Source organism: Lissotriton vulgaris, chromosome 9 (genome assembly GCF_964263255.1).
Source record: "Lissotriton vulgaris chromosome 9, aLisVul1.2, whole genome shotgun sequence".
Classification (NCBI taxonomy): domain Eukaryota; kingdom Metazoa; phylum Chordata; class Amphibia; order Caudata; family Salamandridae; genus Lissotriton; species Lissotriton vulgaris.
This window is the reverse complement of record NC_141697.1, coordinates 967,816,264-967,833,079: the sequence shown is the minus strand read 5'-3', so window position 1 is coordinate 967,833,079 and position 16,816 is coordinate 967,816,264. Positions and strand designations below refer to the sequence as shown.

Genomic DNA, 16,816 nt, shown 5'->3' with positions numbered 1-16,816 from the left:
AGTGGTATAGAATGGCGTACAGTGAAGTAGAGTGCCAGAGTGAAGTAGCATAGATTGGAGTGGATTGTCAAAGAGTGAACTGAAGTAGAGTGTCATAGAGTAGAGTTGTGTAGAGTGGAATATGCATGGCGTGGTAGTGCACTGAAATCACTGGCAACATATCTTCAATTGAAATGACTATCGCATTTGCACAGACTTTCTGATAAAAATATATAGAGCGCAAATGACAATGTGTGAAAATGGCATCACTAAGTGTTCAGATTGTTTTGATTGTATTAAATGATTTGTTTCCTCCACACTTGAGAATTACAATAAGTCTTTTATCATTTGTGCTTCCCTAATTCTGATATATTCTGAAATACTTAGTCAGTTGTTTTACAGACATTTACATTTTGTTGTGTGCTAGAAAAAATAATATCCTACACCCTTTCCTCTCATATGGATAGCCAACAGTAATGTAACATAAATTATCTCACTTTGAAAAGCTAGAGAAAAACTAAACACCAAGCTCCTTGGAAGACGGAGCCTCCCATTTGACTTCAGTCTTTGAATACACATAACATGTGGCAAGGTAGGAACATTAGTATAAAGGCCTGTTTACAGAAAGTGAGCACTTGTGGAACAATGTAAGGAACAATGATGAACAGGCTATGCCCCAAGGGAGGGATTAACTCAAGTGGGACAGCCTAAAACAAATAAAGCCAACAAATAGCAAGCAAGCAATATGTGAGTTACAAATCAAAAAGCAAAGGGTAAGGTATGCCTGGAATGCATTACCAGGGAAGCTTTCAGAATGTCCCCAAGATGTCTTTGCAAACCAGGCAGACAGCTGTGCTGTCTGAGAGGCTTCGATCTAAAAAAAGTTATAAAGCAATACTAATGGAAGAAGGTGCTAAACAAATGGTAATAAGGCAAGACATGATAAGATAACAATCTGAGCAATTAGATAATGCTACTTGTAATAGAATTCACCAGAAAATGCATGACCGATTGATATTACATATATGCTGTACACAACCGTTCAAGAAAATTATGCTCTGCACTGTGCATGGCATCCCACAACAAGATTAGGTTTCCTATGATCATAACTTCATAGATACCTAAAAAGTCTGTGTGATGGCTGATCTTAAGGTAATGTTTTCTGTACTTCTCTTATAAAAAGTGAATAGACCTTCCTAAGGTTAATATCTCAAATGTAGGTGTATATAGACTGGGTATAAACAAGATTGTGGTAGTAAAAATTATTTCTGAAACAAGACATGCTGTGATCTTGGTGATCTTTGTGAGTTCTCCGACGAATCTCACAGACTGTCAAGACTTCTGTATCTTGGATGTTCCCAGACTCACGCTACATGGGTCTATTCAGGTTGTGGGCCTTTGTCCTTATGTTGTCCACAAATTAATGAAAATTATCCATATGTTTCCTTCTTTAGGACATAAGAAATGTCTGTTTCTTATGGTTAATGTAGGATGCACCCATAAGGTGTCTACTATTCCATGTGGGAAAGCGTCTAGCAAACATTTCACCTAAAAAAGTATACCTGTGCGCAAGAGAAGTCATTAAATTCTGTTATCAAACAAAAAGTTCAGGGTGCCAAATTGGCAGGTAGGCTAAAAACTGAAGCACATTCAGTGCTGCTGATACACTGTTTTCAGTATACCTGTGCGCAAGAGAAGTCATTAAATTCTGTTATCAAACAAAAAGTTCAGGGTGCCAAATTGGCAGGTAGGCTAAAAACTGAAGCACATTCAGTGCTGCTGATACACTGTTTTCAAATTAGGGCAAGCAAAATGTATTGTCCAAAATATATGGCAAACTTGCCCAGTAGACATTTTTAGTCTTCTTCACTTGAGGTGCAAACAACAGATTACAGATGTTTTTGTTGTTGTAGAAATTGACTATTTTTGCTACCTCCAGCATTTTAGGAGCATGTGGGAACAATGCATCTTTGCCAAGACAGCATCCTCTGATCTATGTGATCAGTTGATGGCCGATAACCTTGCTTCCCTGAAACCAAAAGCAAAACACCATAACTCTTGAAGATTGGAAATTGCTCTGTAGAAAGATAAAAAGGTTAAGAACTCGATTTTGTTAAAAAAAAGTGTGTGACAAACAGATTTATAGGTGTACTTTCAATATACCCTTAAGATAAATTCAAGTCAGGAGTTAACATTTCAGAAGTGACAAATCTACCCTAAATGTATAAGTGTGGGGTAAAGGGAGAACATTAGTGTTAATTTTGCTTTCAGCAAAGGGATAAAATAGAAGCGTTAATCTGAAATTTGCTATCGAGGTGACGCTGGGAATACCAACCCAAATGAACAGCAGAACTGACACCAATGACTGACAGGCAAATGTACTGATTGTGCAAATCTGCACTGTGTAAATGTGTACCAGTAAGATTACATTCACAGTTCAGAAATTGTATCTGCAGGAAGCGAGGTTGGGGCAGGATGGAGAGGAGAGAAGAGGAGTGTTAGGGAGAGGAGCGAAGGGGAGAACGTGATGCGCAAACGTTGCCACTGCACCTTCATTGCTGCTTTGCCATGGGGATATATGAATGAAGCACATTCTCAGTTCTCCCTGAAGTGGGTTTTTTATGATAGCTTGTAAGGATTTCAATCATGAAAATTTGAAAAGGTAGGAAGGAGGGAATGGAATGGAATCGGATTTTTAATTAGATGCGTTATTGCAGATCCAGTGCATTCAAGACAGGCCGGTCAACTTTTCATTTTCACGAGAACCTGTATTTGTAATACAGCATGGTCCATATATTCCCTATTAATATGCCATGGGAAAACAATGTAAGGGGATTTTATCATTTGCATTTAATAAATTTAGAACATTGGCATCTTCCAATCTTTATCGGGTGGAATATCTCCCAATTGTCATTATTGTACAATAATTATGATGACCCCCACGTGGAGCTGTTTGGAATATTTTTGGCTACCATGCTTGATTGAGAAAGTTGGCTCCATTCATAAAGCACCCTTATGGTATGGGAAGATTGAGGTGCCAAACAAAACATGAGAAACTTGCTGCCCCGTGTCTACACAGGAGAAAGGCTTCAAATCTCCTTCGCTCAAACTTCCCAAGGCTGCATGAAGCCTGCAGCAGTATCTTCAAAGATTAAGGCAAGGGCTAATTCCATTTGCATAGCGTTTTTGCACATGCTTCAATTTAATTTTAGATCTCATAACTGTGACCTCTGTGATGGACAGGTTTGCAAGTGTTTTTTTTAAATGATATGCCTTCATTCTCACAGGGCAATGTTTCCTGGCTGCTTGTCATGATTCGAGGCTGAAACTGGGACGAATAACCTATTAAAACCTAGCCAGTAAAAGTGCAGTCCACCTCGCCAGTTGGATTTAGGTATGTTGTGGAACTCTTGGCCACATTTTATTCCACAATAGAGTGGTCATGTATTTTACAAAGCTGCACTCACCACTGACAGCTGTGATACAGATAGTGTAATAAAAACATTCTAAATTTCGATTGGAGAATTATGGATTCTGCCATTGGATTTACCAATAGGGCTACTATAACATTTGCAAAGTTTGCAAATTAAGGACATTTTGGAAACTTGAATAATACAGCATACAAAAGATCTATAATGAAACTTGCAAAGTGTTATACACATGACATTGTTAAAAATAGGAAAGTGGGCTAATACCAGGGTTTAAAATGGTCATACAAACTACCAAAATTTCCCAATCTCACTTTCCTAGTGTGCTACAAACTGCACTATCTGCTGCAGGCCAACCCAAACAATTTTTGAAGCCAATCACAGAGGGGAGAGGTGTGGGGCCGCGGTCAGGCAACTGACGCTGGACGCTGGGGATCACGGTTCGATCCCCAGCTCCATCGGCAGTGATCTGCCCAGCACCATGCGACTCTGGGCAATAGCTCGCTTAATCTTCCCATCGGCCCCCAGCGCCGAGATACCCCTTTGGGGGTGATTCGTGCGCTATACAAGTACTGGATTTAAATTTTTTTTACCGTTAAAGTGTTTTTTATATCCTATCACTTTTTGACCAATGTTTCTAAACTAAAATATTTTATTTTCACTAAATCTACCAGGTATTTTCTTAAGAAGAACTACCAACCACCTCCATGCTAAGTGATTTCCAATCCTACCAAGGTCTCAATAATGTTGTTGCATAAAATGTTTGACATATAAAATTTCCTAATACCTTTATCTATAGCTTCCTTAGTTAATATCTAGGCCACTGGCTGAAGGTCCGTCAGCATGTACCATGTGTCCTAATTTCCCCAAATGTTCCTGGGTGAGACAACTCCAGTGCAGAATGTTTTTTAAAACCTTCCAATATTGTTCAAGCTTTCATGAAAAATAAACTCCATCAAGCAATAAACGTAAAAACAAATTTGTCTTGCAATCACTCCTAACTCAACCAGACTTGCATCAAAAATAAAGATCCCTGTGGTGGTCCTTTGATTGCTATATTTGAATTCAGTGGCACGTGAAACTCGTGTCCAAAATACAATTATAAATCATTCCACTTATGGATAGTTTTTCTGGACCAATGTCTTATAAAATTCACACAGTTTTGAAATGTTTAAAACAATTCCTTGGGCAGAGTCTACACCAAAATCACGTTCTTCTTGAATTTCGCTCACATTTTAGTTGCAACCACTGTTAGCAGACCCCAGACCCAATGTTTGTGAACGCTTTTAAATAAAGCAATTACTTTTTTTTTAAAAAAAGGCAGCCCATCTTTGTTAAAGGAAAACAGGATGCATTTAAAAAAGGCAAGTTTTTTCTTTGTTTGTTTAGGAGGAGGCAATGGTCCGGTGGACCACTGACCCCTCTTAAAGAGTTTATTTTTTACACTTACAAAGGGAAAGGGACGCAAATGGGACTCCTTCAAGTTTGCGAACGACTTAGGACTACATGTTTGTAGTCAGTAAAGTATTAATGTTTTGCTACTGGATTTCAGTCACAAAAATTAATACGTACCATTCTGGTCTGGTATTTAGAAAGGATGCTTAAACATGCCCATTTCAAATATAGAATCAGTATTTGGCCGTCAACCCAAATTGTGATTCAGTACTGTGTTGCCGAATGACAATTTGTGGTGTATATATAACAAATGGTCATTTTGCAATCACAAATGTCCCGATTATGCGAATCGGGGCGCTTCAACCTCAAAAACTCTTCAGACATCTGGGTCTCTGAATAGACCAAGATAGGGCCTAGATCATAAAGCAGCCATGTTCACAACCAGTGAGCTGTTTTGCTGATCAGGTGGAACAGAAAAAGTTGTAATAGGAATTTTCAATCAAACAGATCAAAGCAAAGGGCAACCCTCAAGTATCATTCCTTTTGTTTGAATTTGTACTAATAAAGAACTCAGGACATTTTTCTCTTTTGAATAGGCACTCTATACACCTGCAATACATCACAGGTATATTTATTTGTTGACCAAATTGTTTTTGAAGTTGTGAAATGTTTTATCTACACTGCAATGATTAAGTTTACGCTTTGCCTACTGCCATCAATGAAACGTCATGTCTGCTCCCCACTTTGTGCAAACACTTCCTCTTAGCACAAGTGATAAGCAGAAGTATACAGAAAGGGGTGTGGTGGAGTTTGAAGAAGGTAGTGTAAGGAAGGACAATGATGTGGGGTGTAGCCGAACGTCTTGCGAGTGTTTTGAATGGCAGTTGTGTACTATGGATATAATGTGAGCCCACACAGGGGGTAATGTGAGCACAGAGGGGTGCAGTGTACTGGCATAGAAGCTCCTTGAGAGTATGCTGTGATGACGGAGATCAGTTTATTATCGTGTGAGAGCAGTGAAGTGAACTTCATGTATGTTTCCATACCTTGGGATGCAGTCTGTATTCATTGACCTTCTGTGTGAGTGCACTGGGGTTCAATACTGTGCACTGTGAATGCATTTGATGATTACCGACAAAACGAGTAATATTCCAGCTTTATCAGGTAATAGGAGCATTATCAAATCCAAAGATTAATGGAGCTGTTCAAAAACGTTCATCCAATCTACCTTCATCTCCGTCTGGAAATAGTGGGATTGTGTACTCTAAGAAATAAGACTTGAACATATCCTATGTCAAATTCTGCAGCCATCATTTCAGGCTTTTCAGCTTTTTCTTCTTTCGCAAGTGTTGCCTATCCGTTGTAATTAACAAAAAACGAGAATCATGAAATGAACAGTCTAATTATACCCGATTGGACTCCTACTGAAGTGTGCATTTTTTTCTTAAATTATAAGAGGTAATTTGTTGAAGTCTATGTGAGTTGATTAGCATGTTGTGGTAGCTCAATACTTGAAGAAATGAAGATATTTTTAGAAGCATAGGAGCAGCTACCTATGTATGAATTCAAGGCACTAAAGAAAAAAAGGCTTGAAAAGTTGATAGATCGTCAATTGCTCTCTACACCAATTATGAGAGTTCCTTTCCCCTTCTCACCTTCCAGAAAAAAACTGTCAATGAACTCACCACTAATGTCACAGAAGGACTCTGAATCACATCTGTTTAGAATCTAACTCTCTCTTCCTCCGTCCTACTCCCCCACTCACCTAATAATAATTGTATATACTTCCCCAGTGATGTGTGATGCACTCTGATGGCTAGGTCACAGTATTCAAATACCTTCAATAAATTAATAAATATGAATAGCGAAACATAGAGAACATCTGCCATTTCTAAGTGGTGTAAATAATCAATGTTAGCCCTTCCTAATTTTATGGTACCCCATTTATCAGCCTAGCATAGATGAAAGGTTGAGTCTGCCTTTCTGTCATGTAAACAGGGGACCTTCAGATAACACATCTGACAGTAGTGATTGATCAGCTCACTGAGTCAGCTTTTTCGGTGAATATTCACAAATATTTGAGTTTGTGAATGTTCTCAAACTTTCAAGGGAAATTCTATCCTGAAATGCTCACCACCTGTATGCCATTTACTACCATGCCATATTACTCCATCATGGGGTACGGTTGTGCATAAGTAAAGGAGTTTAACCCCTTAGGTGCTGCTTGTGTTCAGCGGCGACGGTACCACTACCTCCGTAGTGCTGCCATCGGCCGTTGAACGTTCGAACCTCACCTGCGCAATAGAACGTCCAGCACTGGAGCTGGACGTTCCATAGCAGCTATGAGGTTAAGCATGCAAGGTCACCTTTTGCAAATACACTGGACTTGTAAATCGAGCATTTTGAGCGGGTAAGTTAGACTTACAGTAGCAAGGGCTCTGTAAAATTGGGGCCTGAATATTTGAACCGAAATCCAACATTTTCTGTCAAATTTTAGGATTATGGTCAAACAAAAAGCAAGAAAACAAAGTTCTGTTCTGTAGAAACTTGTCATTTATAATAGTACAACGTAAACATAGGCAGGTTAAAAAAAATGGCCATTCCACGCATCCATTTGTGCAACTGACGATATCTCTGAAGGGTGACATCAAAAGCTCAGCCTAGTTATAACACCACATTATCACACAGTCTTTGGAACAATTATATCAAACAATTCAAGTGCATTTGATAAGTCTATGCAGCACTAAACGCAGTACACACAGTAAATGTTTTTAATGAGAGCGAACAAATCTGTGATAAAAGAACACATAGGTTTATTTACTGAACTATTGCGGAAGAGAGATTAATCCTTTAAAACACTATGCAATTTCACAAAGACTGTCAACGCTTCCTTTTCTGTAGTCAGTTCCTCATGGGCGTCTGACGTTGCAGGTATGTCACAATATTATGTAGTAAGCAACCTATCATAAAACATATTCTCATGGGAGATTCACTAGCTACAGAACTTCCAAACTGTATTCTGCAACAGCCAAATTATTCCTATAAAAACAGCCCAGTGCATGCATATGAAGAATCCTGTGATTTTGGTTTGACATAACCTTTAGAGCTCTTCCCTCTTTTGGAACTAACAGTGTCACAGCACCTTTACATGGAACTGTATTCATTTATTTAAAAAAAAGAGAAACTGTAAGTGCCCTGTTTGGACTCCGTCAGACAGCACCGGACAAGGGTCTCCACCTAACCCGAGGTTAGCATGTTCTATTTAGAGCCAGGGCAACCAATGAGTTTCCCTCAGCAAAGCCTTTGCTGGCTCTGCCGGTGGAAACCTTCAACAACGACAATGGGGTGTTGGTCAATGTACATTATACTGTCCACCATATTTACGACAGACATTCCGCTGTATGTCTCGGCTCTTTAGGACCACCAGAGAAAGTCTGGTGGTCCAGAATGGGAAAACAATTAAATGACCCTCACGCGTAGAGAGAAAACTGCACTCCCACTTTTGGAGTTTGTTTATGAAAAAAAAACTTTGATGTGACGTTCTACTAAACATGGCAACCACGTACCAAAGGTTCAGTGCCTTTAGGGAAGTCCCCTTGGCAGCAACTCACCTGAAGGGACAGATTTCACTATCAGGCAGGGAAAGAGCTCTCAATATGTGAAGTACATCTCTCTGCAGCCTTGGTGAAATGGAATACGAATCAAAGTCTGTCAACGGGGGGGCGGGGGGGGCGGTAGATCTGATGTAAAGTTAGCACCACCCTTGTACAAAGGTAGTTTTCTATTCATTAGTGTAATCTAATCACAAATCAAATAAATGTAAATTGATTAATTAACCAACATTTCCAGTGATGAACAACTGGATTTGTCATCAGCATTTTATATCAGCTCTTTTCTCCTTCCTCTATCTATTTGTTTAGTTGTGAGTGTTCTTTTCTGCAACTTGCTGCCCTGGAGTCTTCTCCATTCTCTCAAGTCAGTCACTTGTCATCAATTTGCTGTTTTGAATTTAGTTAAAACCAGTTCTCCTTATAGGTACCCCGTTTCATCTGCTCACCTCAAGTCTAGTGTAATCAATGTCCTCCTTTTTGTTCAGCTCCTTTCTATGAACTTGTTCATTCAGCAACAAACTTCCATTACTTAATGTTCACGTCATTAGCATTTAGAATTGTGCTAGGCAGGATAACTATCTTTTTTAGGTCGAGCATTCAAGACCTCTTGTATAGACTTTAGTATATACGTATATGTGTATGTACTTTGTGGGCTCTGGTGATCAGACCTAGGACTTGTCTGCTTCCGCTTAGGGACTTTGTTTTTCTGTTCAACTGCCTCTATTTAACTGTCTTGATAGAAAACGAACAAAGGAGGTTAGTAAAATACCAGAATTGCTTTCTGCTTAAGGACATTCTTTTTTTAATTTTTCTGGCAACTGCCTCAATTTAACTTTCTTAATAGAAAACGACCAGCAGAGGTCAGTAAAATACCAGAAACACTTTAGCATTCTCTAGATTCCAGTCCATAGAAATTGTCTTCCACGAGCACCTCTAGACAATAATGTTTTTTCAAATCTTGTATTTTCAGTGATATGACCACCAAAGGCCCTGTTTTTATATTAAACACAGAGCTTTAGACAATACCATTTCCTGCTGAAAGGCAATATTTCTCTCCATGTGTTCCCATACCTGGCTTGTCACACAGTTTGGTGCTTACTTTTCCCTCCATGTTAAAGAACAGTAGATGTTTTAGCACCCAGACAAAGTGCCTTATAGCTAAATACATATAAGGTCCCAAAGGCGCGACCGATTGCATTGCAAATTTTTGTTTTAGTGTGTGGTCGTCATCATTTTTTGTTTTAAAAAATATCAATGTAAAAGTACTCCAAGCAATGTAATTAAATCAACTAACGTGAAAGAAAATTTAAAACATACCCGCTAAGAACGGTGGCCTATAAGGTCCGTTTAAAAACAGATCAGCTGTGTTCCTAGCAACCTGCCTGACTGGGTACTCACCACATACAGCTGCTTCCATAGGAAGGACCATTCCTGCAGCGTGGTGGTTACCTCGGTGACAACAGTATCTTCCACGGGCACCACCGTCTCGTACTGGCTGCAAAGAAGAGAGGGAAGCTGTGAGTTTAGACATCAACTCATCACAGGTGTGAAAATTGTCATCAAAGAAGTAACAACATACTGGCAACTGCGCCCAACACATAACAATGACATATGAGACATACTGGGGTGTGAAATGGGATTTTCTTTTTTGAACAACAAAGTCAATAGTGTAAAAAGGATAAAGGGTTTTGTGGAATACAGGTCTCTCAGACACGATTGTTTCAGGGTTACATGTTTAGGTCTGGCTTGAGAGCGCAATGCTCTCTGGGGGATATTATTCCCAATGCAGGTAAATGTACACATCTGATCTTTGGCTCCACAGACAGGAGCATCTCTCTCACCACTTGCAATTTGGTCTTTCATTCCTCTTTTAAGGACTAGTTGACATCTCAAAAGTAAAATGAATCATCATATGTTAACGTCTTTATCTCTCTATACAGAAACCTACAGTTTTTTTCATTATTTCTCACTGTAGCAGGCATTTTTATGTCATGGTCAGGATTGAAATTCAAGCCAGGCCTAATGGTTTTGGAAATATGTGTTATTTATATCATCGATTGACAATGGTTTAAACACAAAACACCTTCGAGATTCTTAATTTTAACTGGATAAAAATTTTCAGAAAATGAAACAGATGCTGATCCCATCACAGTGTTGTACAGAAAAGAGTTAATATAAAAAAAGAAGCATTATATTTACCAAAGGGTGATCAGATTTTCAAAACAAAAATCCGGGACTCACCACACACATCGAAGGAAGGCTACAATTTTGCACAATGCAAGGGGCATAGCGTGACGTATTTTACTATGTTTTGAAAACATATAAAATAAAGAACCAGAGGTGACTAACTGCAACTTTTATACATAGTGGTACTTGTCTTAATTAAACTGCTTTCTAATCAGGGTACCTAACTGATCCTGCAATTGGAACACACACAAATGTACCTCACTCCTCTGCATGAACTCTCGGTGAAATCTGGGACATATGCTTGGTTTGCAAAAATTTGCTAGGACAGATGATGAAAAAAACGGGGACGCGCCAAGTGAACTCAGGAAGCCTCTTCACTGTAATTTAGCAACCAACACCACTGCTTAATTTGAGCCTGTGTTTTCCGGTGCTCAGCACCAGCTCTTAATTGTCAACACCGGCACTTATGACAATCTGCCTCATGGTAGCCCTGTCTAATGTACAGATGAGCACAACAGTTGTTTAATATTACAGTAAACATTTGAAATGACTTATACCTGCATCCAAGCTATTACTACAGCTGTGGGGGCCTTTAATACTTTGTCACACTTGTAGGAGTGTGATGGTTTGTAGTTGTGTTAGCACTGTTATTGGCAGCGATGTCAGGAGCAATAGGTGGGGCAAGCTGCAGCGGCCTCCTGATAAGGACCCTGGCACTTATTTTTTTTTTACAAATTAAGCACTGATTGGTCCAACACAAATAAATAGGTGGAACCAGCCCTGAAAGACATAAAAGTAGGTGTTTGTAGGTGTGTGTTTAACACCACCGGTTACACTTGCTGGTTGCTTCTAGCCAGGAAGTTTCAACAGTGGACATCAGGACTGCCCTATGTCTGGGACGATGGATGCTAGAGAAATTTTAAGACCTGGAAAAAGTGGGAAATTGCCCAGGGCCCCTATCTTCCAAGTGGCCCTCGGTAAAGTGTGTGGAGTACTCGAAATTCCAGACATAATACAGTTGAATATACAGTTCACAAGTTCTTCTAAGTTGACAGTCAAGGAGCCTTAGCAGAAGCTCAGGGCCACATTTATTATAAGATGGGCTCTGTCAAAGTCACCCAAAGTGATGCAAAGCTGTACAAACTCATTCCAACGCAACAACTCTGCACTGGAAATGTGCCCTTTTCTAAGTGCCAATAGAGCGTTGACTGCTTTGTGCCACTTTGTAGCAAGAGACCGTTACTTGGGTGTAACTAGGGCAGATTAGTTTGTGATGCAAAGTCTGATTTCCTAAGATAGCCAGGCTGGGTGTTGCATAAAAAATGCCTCCTTGAAGTATACACTAGCATAAAACACTTACCTGTGAGGGGAGGACGGCCTGTGCCTCTACTCCGTCCTCTTCTTCCGGACTCTGGCCTTGCAGCAGGATGCAGGAATAAGCATGAAGCACCCAGCTCCCAGCCTCCCGATATCCATTCACAATGCTGCAATGCAGCATTGTGATTGGTCTGAGTGCCGTAGATTGGCGCACAGCTAGGGAATGGGGGCCTGGGCATGTTCTCCACACAGGCCGTAATGCAGCCTGCATGGATAAGCTGCGAAGTGCGCATGAATGTTTGGCCGGGCTGAGAGGGATGGCCAAACAGTTACGTTCACTTAGGAGTGGGCAAACCACTCCTCCCCGCTCCTCTGTCATCGTAGCTGCCCGCCCCAAACTTAAAGTTGCAGGAGAAGGAAACATAAAATTATAATAACGTAAGTTATTATCATTTTATATTTCCTTTACTTCACGGCTATGAAGCAGTGGGGCAATGCTCATCTGCCTTAGCGGAGGAGCCGCCACTGTCTGTTTGTACGTTGTTGCTGGAGTAGTTAGCAGCTCTCGGACATTTTAATAAATATAGCTCTGTGCTGCTCTGTCTCCCTTGTGCAAAATAATAAATCTTCAGCTTAGTCTGCTACCTGGCCTGTCCAGCGTTAACCCTCACAGTCTTAATTCATGGCAATAAAACTGGAAATCGTTCTCTCTCCTAACTTCACTTCAGCTCTTCTACCTTAACTCTCTCTCTCTCTCTCTCTCTCTCTCTCTCTCTCTCTATGTATATATATATATATATATATATATATATATATATATATATATATATATATATATATATATATATCAAGAAAGCCAGAATGGGTGGTCTCTCTTTTCGTGTAGTGGCTGCCAAAGAATGGAACTCTCTCCCCATGAGCATCAGACTAGCGGATACAGAGACTATGTTTAGAAAACGTCTGAAAACCCACCTGTTTTCTTTATAATCTCTTACACTTGGCCCTGACCCTTCTCCTTAGCGCGGGGACACGCCGGGATGGCGTCACCATGCGCTTTACAAACCCCTTTTATTATATTTATATTATATTATATACTACTATTATAAAGAGAGAACACAAACCTTTGAGCCAGGTAAACTCGAAAAGTACACCACCAATCAAAACACCCAAGACATCTTTGAAAACCTCAGGGCAAGCAGAAGGACATAGGCTATTAAAAATAAAAAATATCCGTTGTTTAAAAAATTTCGCAATACAAATAAAGTAATCCCTTGCAAGTAGCGCCGGCTGCGACGTCTGCGTGATGACATCATTTGCGTTTGTGCTCCCTGGCAGCACTTCCGGAAATGGCGGCGAAGATCGCGACCTGCTGGGAGGACTGCCGTGGCCCTGCTTGCCACTGGGCAAAGTGGCGGCCTGTGCGGGCGGGGCGTCTGGAGCGGGACCGGCGGCTGAGGTAAGGATCAGGCGGGAGGGGGGGGCCAGGACGGGAGGGAGCCGGGGCAGAAGTGCACGCAAGCCTCAAATGCTGCCCCCAGCCCCTTTCTGCCCCAGGCAACGCTGGGGCGGGCTGCTAGTATATATATATATATACTAGCAGCCCGCCCCGGGGCAGAAGGGGGCTGGGGGTAGCATTTGAAGCCTATGTGCACCCCCCCACTCCCCCCCGAACTTTGCCCAGACCGCATCCCTCCCGCCTCAACATTGGCCATGCCGCCACCCGCCTCCCGCCTTGAGCCTTCAGTCTGGAGCCTCCCGCCCACCCCGACATTGGCCATACCGCCTCCCGCCTCACGCCACCCGCCTCCCGCCTGCATTTGCCTTACCACCACTCCTCGCCGCAAGTCCACTCTTCGCCGCAAGTCCACTCTTCGCCGCAAGTCCACTCTTCGCCGCAAGTCCACTCCTCGCCGCAAGTCCACTCCTCGCCGCAAGTCACCGCTCCTCCCCGCATATCCTCATTACGTTATGTGTCGGTTGCGATCAGCGCTACGTCGCGGCCGGCGCTTGTTTTAGGGGACTACTTTGTTTACAAATTTAATTTTTTTAATTTACGTTTTTTTTAAATTTAATGTCGCCTATGTCCATCTACACACCCTTTAAGAAGTGAAGGACTGTGTAGCCCCAAAACCAAATGCACAGCTTAGTGCCGCTGTTTTAGCGTGCACCTTTTCATCGAACAACTATTAACCTTTTGTCTTCATTTTTCCAAACTTTCTCCATATTCTTAAACTGTTATGTTTCCGACTATTATTGTCTCCATTTCATCCAGATATCCAACGTTCAGGGTTCTATTGCCAATTTACAGGTTTCTGATATTCATACTGTGCCCATCCAGGCCTTTTAGGAATGAATACGATTAACGCAAGAAGTCCATCGCAAGCAGTCTTTAATATTTCATAAAAATACCCAATGCATTTCGGGCTGCCATGTGCCCTTCATCGGGGGTCACTACAAATAAATCATAATATCAATTAATTACAATTTATCCACTAAATAACCAACATTGTAACATTTTTTCACCGTTAAAAATCCTTTGGCTGACTAAACAAACATTACCACAAAGCTACGTAATCTCACGGAATCTCCCTTAGATATTGTGTCTGTTTCCCATTCCGTCCCTACATGTTCGGGGTGTAAACTAAATTGCTCAACCCACTTTTAATTACATGAGTATATACTGATGTTGCTCCCATGCCAAAAAATTTTACACTTTTTATCCTTCATTACTCGTAACGGTAACAGTGTTTTTCTTAAGTCATCCCCTCTTTGTCATTATCAGGTCAGTCAGATCTTATGCGTGTACGTTTCTACATTCATTTTTATTCAAACATTTTCACCTTTACAATATACAATCCCTCTAGCGCTTATCCTCGGAGTACTACCGCTCTAACTGTCGACCTTACAACATACCTGCTTGACTGTGTTTAAAAGCAACATCGTCTCCCACTCTCGTAGTGATTGCTCCAAGTTAATGGAGACTTTTCACGCCCTCCCTTTAAACTCCTTTCACCCCTACATTCTCCCCTCCCATTGGCCCGGAATCTGAGACTTCCAATTACTTCCTGCCTTCAACGCAGAACTACAATTCCCAGAATACATGTTTGCAGCAAAAATAAAAACCATCAACATATGAGTGAATAAATGCTTCAATCTCTTAAGTTAGAGTGGTAGTACTCCGAGGATAAGCGCTAGAGGGATTGTATACTGTAAAGGTGAAAATGTTTGAATAAAAATGAATGTAGAAACGTACACGCATAAGATCTGACTGACCTGATAATGACAAAGAGGGGATGACTTAAGAAAAACACTGTTACTGTTACGAGTAATGAAGGATAAAAAGTGTAACATTTTTAGGCATGGGAGCAACATCAGTATATACTCATGGAATTAAAAGTGGGTTGAGCAATTTAGTTTACACCCCGAACATGTAGGGACGGAATGGGAAACAGACACAATATCTAAGGGAGATTCCGTGAGATTACGTAGCTTTGTGGTAATGTTTGTTTAGTCAGCCAAAGGATTTTTAACGGTGAAAAAATGTTACAATGTGGGTTATTTAGTGGATAAATTGTAATTAATTAATATTATGATTTATTTGTAGTGACCCCCGACGAAGGACACATGGCAGCCCGAAATGCATTGGGTATTTTTATGAAATATTAAAGACTGCTTGCGATGGACTTCTTGCGTTAATCGTATTCGTTCCTAAAAGGCCTGGATGGGCACAGTTTGAATATCAGAAACCTGTAAATTGGCAATAGAACCCTGAACGTTGGATATCTGGATGAAATGGAGACAATAATAGTCGGAAACATAACAGTTTAAGAATATGGAGAAAGTTTGGAAAAATGAAGACAAAAGGTTAATAGTTGTTCGATGAAAAGGTGCACGCTAAAACAGTGGCACTAAGCTGTGCATTTGGTTTTGGGGCTACACAGTCCCTCACTTCTTAATGTTTTCGTAACTGGAGGCAGCAGGGCATGCTTTTTCAACCAATCTGCACGCAACCATGTTTAAGGATGGACAAAAATGAAGTTTCATATAAGAGTGTTTAAGCTATGGTGTGCATTCCCCCATTTCACATAAACATCTACACACCCTGACATTTTCATAGATGTATCGGGTGTGTAGATTGGCGCTGTGGTTCCCGAGTTTACCTGGCCAAAAGGTGCAAGTTCTCTCTTTATAATAGTAGCATAGATATATATATATTCATCCTCTCTATCTCTGACTCAGTCTCTTACCCTTGTTCGCCTCACTGCCCTCTCTCAACATACCTAATAAATCTCACTTGATTTAATCTTTCTCTACTGCTGTCTCATAAGCTTGTCCCTCTCTGTATCACCCCCCTCCCTCTAGTGCTACTCACTGTACCTCATCTCTCTTTCTGTACCTCACTGCTCTTTTTCCATCAGGCACCCCTGTATTTCTCCCCATCTACTTCATTTCTCACAAAGCCTTATCCCCATTTGTATCTCAACATGCGCCGGGTCTCTACTACCATAGCTCTCTACCTCACTTTTGGCCCTGTCTCTACCTCACCACTTCCTTCACATCTCTATTACACTTTTCTCTCTACCATGCATCTCTCTCACCACCTCACCACCTCACCTCTCAACCCAATGCTTTCCTTATCACCTCCTAACCTCTCCATTTTATAATCTTTGTTCCTTTTCCTTCATGTCTTTCAACTTCTTACTCCTTTCTGGTTACCTCTATTTCTTTACCTTCACCACTTCTTCTCTATCATCAACTCCTCTCTCTCTCTGTCTCCCTCTCACAAAACACATATTGGTCTAGCGATCTCTGGGCCTCTTTCTCCCTCCACCTCAACTATTTCTTCAACCTCTTTCTTTATAAAACTCTCTAAATTACCATCTCTTCTTTTCACAACTC

General features: G+C 40.9%; 1 protein-coding gene across 1 annotated transcript in view; it reads right to left on the bottom strand.

Moving 5' to 3' along the window:
* Positions 1–16,816, bottom strand: part of DOCK3 (dedicator of cytokinesis 3) — a 1,414,611-nt gene that overhangs the window by 677,646 nt on the left and 720,149 nt on the right. The window contains exon 5 of the mRNA XM_086938817.1: positions 9,812–9,908. Within this exon, the coding sequence (XP_086794943.1) occupies positions 9,812–9,908 (97 nt within the window). The remainder of the gene's footprint in view (positions 1–9,811; positions 9,909–16,816) is intronic.